The 9,412-nt window shown below is 42.1% G+C and overlaps 1 protein-coding gene across 1 annotated transcript; it reads right to left on the bottom strand.

Annotated features, from left to right (window-relative positions):
• Positions 1-8: 8 nt before the first annotated feature.
• On the bottom strand, positions 9-5,728 carry LOC146709189 (neuronal vesicle trafficking-associated protein 1-like). The gene is made up of 5 exons (XM_085456191.1): positions 5,426-5,728; positions 4,963-5,116; positions 4,577-4,693; positions 3,002-3,112; positions 9-1,347 (listed from the first exon to the last, which is right to left on the bottom strand). Exons 2-5 carry the CDS (start codon positions 5,089-5,091, stop codon positions 1,147-1,149), a joined length of 558 nt encoding a protein of 185 aa, XP_085312317.1. The 5' UTR covers positions 5,092-5,116; positions 5,426-5,728; the 3' UTR covers positions 9-1,146.
• Positions 5,729-9,412: the final 3,684 nt, after the last annotated feature.

The raw sequence follows: 9,412 nt of genomic DNA, 5'->3' as shown, positions 1-9,412 counted from the left end.
CGTCGGTGTGAAATGTGGGCACTTTATTTGAGTTTTTCATTTGACATTTTTTTATGTAGCAAATGCACTTCAATGGCAATCATTACATTGTTTGAAAAAGGTACATAATTTGTGGCAAGTTAAGTTAAATGACAAATACAGAAAGGAAACAACAGGACAAGCAACTACTGTCAGATTGTTCCACTACATCAGCCTAACTCTAGTATCTGTGGTGGCTGCTTATAGCCATATATGGCGACATTAATCAATGCGAAGCATTGCGCAATACAGTGTCTTCACTAGCAATGCAAAAAACATTCAGTACAGTAGCTTAAAAGTTATGCTCTGTAAAGTAATCCTTAAATAAGTGTTGTGTAGCCAGAAAATCAAAGCACATTGTGTTCACAGAATCCAAATGAATGGAAACAATCATTCATGTCTGTTTGAGGAGAAAAAAAGAAAGAGAAACTTGATCAAACACTCGGTTTTTTAAAGCACTATATGCAGAGAGCAGTACAGCACAATTTAAAATATGTTTTCTGCTGGTACATTTCCTCCAAGTCAAGCCTTTGTTCACAATACCATAACACTAAGACATTTTCATACAGATGGCCTCAGTGGCAAATATCCTGTCACTTCATGAGAAATTTACCACTCGCCCAACCTCGAGATTTCCAACATGCTCATATCAGTACTTGATGTATTGGAATACAAAGAGATTCAAAGCAAACTGATTGTTATTAAGAGTCGTGCGTGCATAAAACAAGCGACGCAGACACGAGATGGTTCACAGTCGTTTCACAATCTGAGTACTAAAGTGAGCTCTGTTACATATGTGTATGTACAAAGACAGTGAATGTGTGTGTCAGTGTTTGTTTCTGTGGCTTTTTTTTCTACACGTTTGCCACTCAAAGTGTAAATAAATAACAGTGTATGCTATTCAAACAAACCTGTAAATCCACCCAGCTGTTAGCCTCACTTGCAGAAATTCCTCCTACTGTAAGCATCAGCTGACCAAACTGCATCAACAAGGCAGCATAGCACCTCAGCCAAGAGAAGTGGATTTTTAACCATTAAAGCCACAGGACTGGGAGGTTTGCTTGAATGGCACAACCATATTATTTATTTTTCTGCAGCAGGCGAAGCCACCACCTGATCCCAGGTTGGTTAAGCCAGTTTCTGGGCAGTCTCCGTCTCCTGCTGGGTGACCTTCTCCTCAGACATGATGGTCACCCATGGTGATACTGACCGAGTGATGGTCTGCTTGGCTATGTTGTAGTGGTTAATGAGTGTGAAGAGACGTCCGCGGCCCCCAGGGCCCTGAGGGGGGTAGTTGCCATACAGCCCAGCTGGCATGCAGCGACCTTGCTGCTCCAGAAAGAGAGAATTAAACATACTGGGAGTTAACTCATTCAGTGCACACAATAGGTGATGACAACAGAATATAGATTGGAGCAAAAGAGCACAGAAAACAACGCAAGCTAAATCTTATCATTTAAACAGTTATACAGTGCTGTGCAAAAGTCTGGAGGCACAATTTGTGTCTTAAATTTTGCTTTGGAAAATTGCTGCAGTGATTTATTCTAACATGTGCAAACATGCATGTATATAAGGGGGGAATGTATACAGTTGTAATTAGCTTGAAAGTCAAAATATTTGGTATGACCGCCTTTATTCTTCAAAACAGTCTCTTAGTCAAGCTTTCTTGTCATCTATTTAAGTAGTCTTCGAGAATAGTTCTCCAGACTTTTCATTTGTTCCCTGACAAGATGACCCCACAGTGCTTCAGTAATGTTGAGGCCAATCCATGACTGATATTGTTTCCCTCTGTTCCTATACCCAGGTATGCTTTTACTGCATTAGTTTGTTTGGGATCAATGTCACCCTTTTTTTCCAGATGGTATTGCATTGTTGATCAAAATGTGATGGAACTTTGGCAAGATGGCCAACATCACTGGAGGAATACAGCCATGAACCATGAACCTCCAACCTTATTTTACAGATGGCAGATACAGATACAGAAACTCACTGTGGTACCTCTCTCCTGGCCTCTGTACATTGAGCAATTTCAACCACAAGTTTCAAATTAGACTTTCAGACTAGTTCTTGTATAATCTGGCATACCTCTACCTTTTCACCTTCCCTGAAAATGGCTTCTTGACAGCAACACTTCTACTGAGACCATTTCTGATTAGGCTTTACTGGACAGTAGAAAGGCCACCTGAGGGGCCAGATTCATCTCTCTGGTCCTGTGTCAGGTTTTTGCTGGATTTTTTTTCCCGATTTCTTAAGGACACCATGTCACGATGTGCCAGGTGTTTGGGTAATAGCTCTATGGGAATCACCTTGTTGGTGAAAAAGTGCTGGAAGCAAAAGTATTGGAGGCAAAATCTAAAGAAATAAAGGGTGACTCAAGACTTTTTCCCAGCACTGTAGGTAGAGGGATCAAGGCTTTGTGGTGAGATAATAATCGATAACCTCAGACCCACAGCTTTTATTGTGAGAATATGTCATTTTTGCAGACCAGCAGTATGAGACGATAAAAGCCTTAGGTAAGGACTAATCTAAACTGCTCCTGGAACCGGAACACAACTGGAAACCAGTCAACAAAATTAATAATGAAATTTTTTATTAAAAGTAGCCATGTTAAGCTATTGCGAATTGCTGACCATCATGGCTGTTTCAGCAAAGCTATTTAATGTGTTTTATTGCATATTGACTGAACATTTTGTCTGTAATATGAAAAATGTACTGTTTGACCTCTCAAAAATTACATATTTTCACACAAACAGGTGGCACTGGTAATAAAATGTAGATTTATTGGGGATCTAAGGAAGTTCAGATAAGAGTTTTTTGTTTTTAAATCCATGGTAAAAATACATTTTCTATTTATGTCAGCTTAAATTGTATCAGTGAATGTAGTGTCAGCACTCATGATCAGTTAAATCCTCATTTAAATTAGACATTTAAAATAATGCAACAAAAATGCTTTACTGCATGAACGGTGAAATGTTTTTCTTACCGTGTAAACAAAGCTGTCAGGACAAGGCTGTTCATACTGGTAGACCTTGTAGACCACGAGGAACACTACGCACATCAGGAAAGCCAGAGCACAAATCACCAGCAAGGTCACCTAAAGGAGACGCACAGTGCCATCGTCAGCAGAAGACCTACGAGACAGCTCCGTTAAAGGACACCATAAATAGACTCCCTACATCTTGATGAAAGGAAGCGAGTGGGCAGACTGGAGCAACCTGTAATAGCTTCTTTGATATTAAAGGTTGAGCGAGAGTAAAAGGTTGCCATATTGAAGCAAAAGGAAAAAAAAGATGTAGACAATTATGTGGAAGGTCATAAAGTAAAACGGTGACAGTAACATCCAGTCAGGTCTACAGAATAATCTGAATAAATTAACTCGACAAGAACACAGTTTGTGCGGCCACCTGTACAGTTCAGCTCCCACCTCTCAGGGGAGTTATGTAACACCTACTGGAGCTACTGGGCAGTGGGAGTGAGCGCGTCATTATTACCCAAGATGTAACCCCCCCCCAAAGGTGTGCTTTATGCAGCAGGATAAATGAATATGCTAAGTTATTTGGAGGGAGGGAAAATTTCTATTTTAAAGCAATGTCAGTGAAATGGTTCTGTATCTGTGAAATTTCACAGTTGCAGCAGAGAAACAAGACTTCACATATTATGAGCAATGTGCCACACATCCAACAACTCTTTGAGGGGTTGTTGTTTTTAGTTTTTTTGGCCCACTGTGTTTGGCTCAGATTTGATAAGATTCTTAACAGTGTGCGTCGATATGAATGACAGTATTTGCTTTTTATTTGTTTGCTTGAATTGGACAGTTACACAGCAGAGCACACAGTGCAGCGTGCACAAAGCAGAGCAACAGGAGCTTATTACAGAGACTCTCTGTGATGAAAGGCCCGCCTGCAACATTTCAAAGCACCGACGTGAGGATGTAGGCTGTGTTCTCTCAGGCAGTGATGTGCCTCGGTGGCTTTATGTTTGAGAATTAAAGCCCTACAAAGAGAGCCTGGCACTGCTCAGAGATATTTTTTCATCTGTTGATTATGAATGTAGAGGGAGGATCGCTCAGTGTGGGCACAGGACATGCGGAGATGGATTTATAGGGAGAAAGGGCATCTTTTACGCATTCGTTTCTTATAAAAGCAAAACACGCGTTTCAATCATTCTATAGGTGTGCACAGAAAAATCTATCATCTAATCAAAGGAGCATTAAAAGGTGGGAGAGATGCTGCCATTTGGAGGCCATCACCATGGCAGCAGCTGAATTAATGAGAGTCTCAGGGCGGGGTTAAGTGAATCAGTGAGCATTATGTCTCTCTGTATAGCCGGCCAAGATTACAGGCAACAAGGGAGGACAGGGAGGCGAAAGAGGGCTGAATGAAGGAGCCAAAAGGTATGAGCTGTGCTGGGGAGGAAATATTATGATTGGAGGGGGGATGAAAAATGTCCTGAGCAGCAGGCAGACACATGTCTGCTCTCAGGGATGTGCATGTGTGGGAGTATACTGGGAAATGGATGATGCATGAAACACAGATTGTAGCAGCTCCGTTATTCTTACTTTGAGTCGCTCAGAAACGCCTTCAATGATGCTTATTGAGAACTCTGCGATTTTGGGAGATCGTAGCTTTCCCTTTTTGCTCTCACCATCATAATCTGCCTTTGTCTTCACCACCACCTGGCAGGAAAATAAAACACAGCCGCTTCATGAGAAGAAGAAAAAAAAACATGACTGGTAAAATCGGCATGTTTATTTTTAATGCAAGTGATACAGTTATAAGCAATATGACTGAAGTGATGTGTAATACTGGAGAGATGTGTAAGACTGGTTACCCGTTCTCCCCCCCCCCCCCCTAATTAGAGTGATGGCAATACCACTAAACGCGCTGGTTCCCTCACTTTGAATCACAAATATCAATGGACATTTTGGTAAATCAAAAAGCATACCTTATCCGGTGGGGGGAACTGCAGCTGACTGGCATCTAATGGTGTTATAAGAGGGATGGTGTCAAACCCGTCTTCAGAAACCACCTTCCCGTTGGTTTTCTCGCTGAAATTATTGCCCAGTTTAACCATTTTCCCTGCACGGAAAAACGCCAACCTGAGGGGGTCAAAAAGCAAAAACAAAAAAAACAAGCACTCATTAAACCTAAAGGAAAAGCATTATCCATCGTCCTCTACCCCACAAGATTGCATAAATATTCCAGGAATTGTGCATTATGTTTTTGTTTCTCTCACAACAATGCAATCCAATCAGTGTAATGTGCACGATGTGGGGCGTTTTGTGGGCCACGAGAAAACCCGTTGAGCACAAAAGCGCAGGAGAGGACAAGCAAAGCTCGGGCTGATGCATCACCGTGAATGGGGAAAATATACACAGAAATACGCGTTAATGCATCCAAGCACTTACCAGCTCAAGCGATACAGGGGGGTTGATCCGTGAGCCTCTCGCAGTGTAGTGGTTTTATTCCTGCAGTACTGCTTTGTGCCTTCTTGAGGTGTGACGCAGCCGATTTGCGGGGAGCTGGTGCACAATATGGCCAGCTGGGTTTGTGCGCCGCGTTACCTCCGAGCTGGATGCTGCTGCTGGTGTCTGGCTGCACTGCAAGTGATGTAACGTCCTCATTACATCCATCCATACACACACACACACACACACACACACACACACACACGCAGGAACCCACTCCGACCAGCGGCTGTAAACCCTCTGCTCTCCAACTACAGTAAGATTTACAGTTAGGATGAAATGTCACTTTGCCCAATCATAAGGCGATCCAAGTGAAAGAAAAGAGCGCTTGTTTATGGGCATCCACATTTAAGTTTGCTGTAGTGGTAGTATATGTACATAAGATATTTGAAAGGGAGGAACAAACTTAGATGCTACTTCATCCTTTTTATTATTCATTTATTGGTGATTAGTTGTTTGGATTTTAATATCAAAGGTTCTCAACATGAAGCTTACACACCGAAACATGTGGATCAATGAGAAAAAGACACCTTATAGATACACCCTGTGTCTATTAACAAGCAACATGGGATCCACAATTACACGAACCTTGGTCATAATATTTTTTATTAGACTTGGTTTATTCTAGATCCTTATTATGCCGCCACCCTATAAAAATCCTGGACTGAAGCTAGCATGTTTCTTTATTGTATCCAGTAGCTTGTTGCCTGGCTACCGCGTGAGTAATGGGTTTAAGGACAGGATGACAATGAGCTCATCTGTTTTTGAGATTTGAAACACACACACACACACACACACTGCAAGCTATATGGCACTCTGCTGGTTCTTCCAGGTGATCACCACAGTTTCAGGGGCTCAGTGAGGTTCTGCTTCCTTATGGGTATAAAAAAAAAAACCTTAAACTGTGCTGGGTTTGATCTGGTTCTGGTATGCTGTGGGAGTCAGTGGCAGATTTAGAAAATTTTACATGGAGGTGCGAAGGAGGGCCAAGAGGTCTAGGCAGGGTGGCGCATACCTCTTCAGTGAACTATGTGAAAATCCCCTGTGTATAAATAAAGTCAACAAAATGTCCACAAAAACAACTTAAAGCTATGTATTGTATCATCATGCCACCCCTCTTGCCCCTGTCCCGATGTTGAGAACCAAAACAAAATACTAGAGGCCCAGAAGGATGCAATCAAACAGATGAGTTTATTGAACACACGCGTGGGAAGATGTACACTGCAAAACATCAGATGTAGATCTCCGCCCAAAAATACACTTCAGATTGCTTTTATAACGCCCCTTCTCGTGTTTTACAAGAACGTAATTTGTATCTTAAAAACATAATTTGCATCTTTTACAGACAATGATCATTTTAAGAGATAAACGCAGACACCGAAATTCCCCCTCTCTAGCATCTTCATCCAAATATGGCCCTGAAGATCCCCAGGGACTTGTCCTCCTCTTTGGCCCATCTTCTGTCACCTGTTACTAAGCAAACTCAAATGCAACAAGAAGCTGAATACATTCAGGCCTTCACTCAAGCCTGTTTCTAGATTATATGTGTTATATGTGTTTTGTAGGCATGTATGCAGTTTTAACCTTCTATAGCTTCAAGTCACTTGCACAATAGATCGTCCGGATATCGCGCCGAACGAGGCTTACAACCTCCAATTAACTGACTGAGCTCCAACTCTTTAATAAGCACAAAATGCAATGTGTATAAAATGGTCATAGCTGCACTTGTAATAAAAATGTTAATGTAATGCCAACAGTTTCACTAAATGTTTTAATGAAATGATGATTAATTTGATTAATGCAATGGTAATGACTTAATGCAAAGTTAATTAATGCAATGGTAATATGATGAGTATGAGTAGCAGTAAAATATTTTCCTTATTCCACACCCCCCTGCATAACAGTTGTGAGGACTGAAATATACAAAGGTCTGTGTGACTCTCCATGGATATGACTCTCTGAAGCATCCATGACCCACTGTCAAATTACATGTGCTTTTTGTGAACATGCTCTCATTTGTAAAGAGGATTCTGGTGAATCCCACTCAAGCTGCATATTGCTGGTCTGTGAGCAGAGATCCACGTCAGGCCCTCATGGAAACCTTATGGACTCTGACAGTTTGGTATGGCAGGATAGTATGTCCTATCCTGGAGAAGCTGGACTTCCGGTGCAACCTGAATGGGCTGCAGGTGCCATCTGATGCTACCATTAGTGACAAGAATATTAACAAAAAGCGATACTAGAGAAAATTCAGTCAGGAGGGATAAACAGAAAACAGTGGTCTGTGGTCACCACCTGCAACACTTTTAATTTTTGGAGGTTGTCTTGTTGCCCCTCCAGTGCTCCTGCTGGCACTTTCATTTGCACAGTGTGAATACATGTCGGCTGCCGACATGTATTCACACTGGTTTCTGCTGGACAGACTGTGAAAACACAAAACCACAGCTCGCTTTAAACAACATTTTTTTCTGGTCTGGCAAAGATGACCAGAGCTGCCCTCAGTGCCAAATGATATCCTTCGAAGTTCCTTCCAAAGCTCCACTCTCACCACTGCTCATTATTGGCATCCCATTTGAGTGCCTTGGAATGGACATTATTGGATCTGTGGAGAAGAGTAAGACAGGGAATCGCTGTATGCTTGTAATTACTGATTATGCAACCAAATATCCTGAGGTTTTCCCACTGAAATCCATCAATGCAAAATCAATGGCCTGTACAGCTCTTCTCAAGAGTAGGGTTTCCATGGGAAACACTGACCAACCAGAGAACTAACTTTATGTCAGGCGTACAAGCTGCTGGGTATTATAAGCCTGAGGACCACTTCATAAAACCCTCTGACTGATGGACTAATGGAGCAGTTTAATCAGACTCTAAAGCAGATGCTTCGAAAGGTGGTAGATGAGAATGGAAGGGCTTCCTTATCTTCTCTTTGCCTACAGGAAGTACCACAAGCCTCCACTGGTTTCTCTCTGTTTGAACTCTTGTATGGTTATGAGTTTCAGGACCTCTAACCTTCTTAAGAAACATTTGGGAGGAAGACGAGGCAAAGTTGGAATCTGTTAACATTGTTTACTATGTTGTGCAGATGAGGGAGTGACTTCAGAAAATGAGTGTCCAGTCGAACACGACCAAAATCCTGCAGAAGCATAAGTTCTGGTATGACTGATCAGCCCGGCAGAGGTCCCTTAGTCCTGGACAAAAAGTGTTGGTGCGCCTCCTTACTAACAACAATAAGCTACTGGCTAAGTGGCAAGGACCCTTTAAGGTTCAGAAGAAACTGGGTTCCACTACTTACTGGATGTCTACACTCCAGCTCCAGCAGGGTTCTGCATATAAACCTTTTGAAGGAAGGGGTGCAGAGGAAGGGGAGCAATACTTACATTCTGCTGCTGTGGCAAACTGTGACCTTAGCCATCTGCCAGAGGATAAACAGCTTCAGGTGAAGGGTGAGTGGAACTCTGAAGTATATCAAGTGAATCCGGGTAGAACAGGTATTGCTGAATGACAACTCTGTCATTAAAGAGGGAGCCATGGGAAGGCGTCTGAGTTACAGGATTCCTGAATGTCTTTTGGCATCTCTAAAGAAGTAAGTTGACTTAATGTTGTCCTTGGGGATCATCGAGCCTTCAAGGAGCGTTTCACTGCATGTTTCACTGCTCAGTGACAAAAATACTTGTGAGCCCCTGAAACAAGATCAAAGACAATGCATTTACCAGACCTCATACCACAGGATATACCCAGGGGAAGCTACACTAAGTGTGTATGGTTCACCGCAGATATATAAACAGGGTGTATCTTTAAGACCAATTGTCTGTATGATCAATTCAGTCACCTATAACATCTAAAAGTTCTGTCTTCAACCTCAACACGCTGGTAGGCAGCTCTAAACACCACATCCAGAACACCTTGGATTTTGTTGAGAAGGTG

This window comes from Copadichromis virginalis, linkage group LG5 (assembly GCF_057382275.1).
Source record: "Copadichromis virginalis isolate Kocher_CV1m ecotype Utaka linkage group LG5, C_Virginalis_male_GT1.1, whole genome shotgun sequence".
In the NCBI taxonomy this organism is placed as follows: domain Eukaryota; kingdom Metazoa; phylum Chordata; class Actinopteri; order Cichliformes; family Cichlidae; genus Copadichromis; species Copadichromis virginalis.
This window is presented reverse-complemented; position numbering and strand designations above follow the sequence as displayed.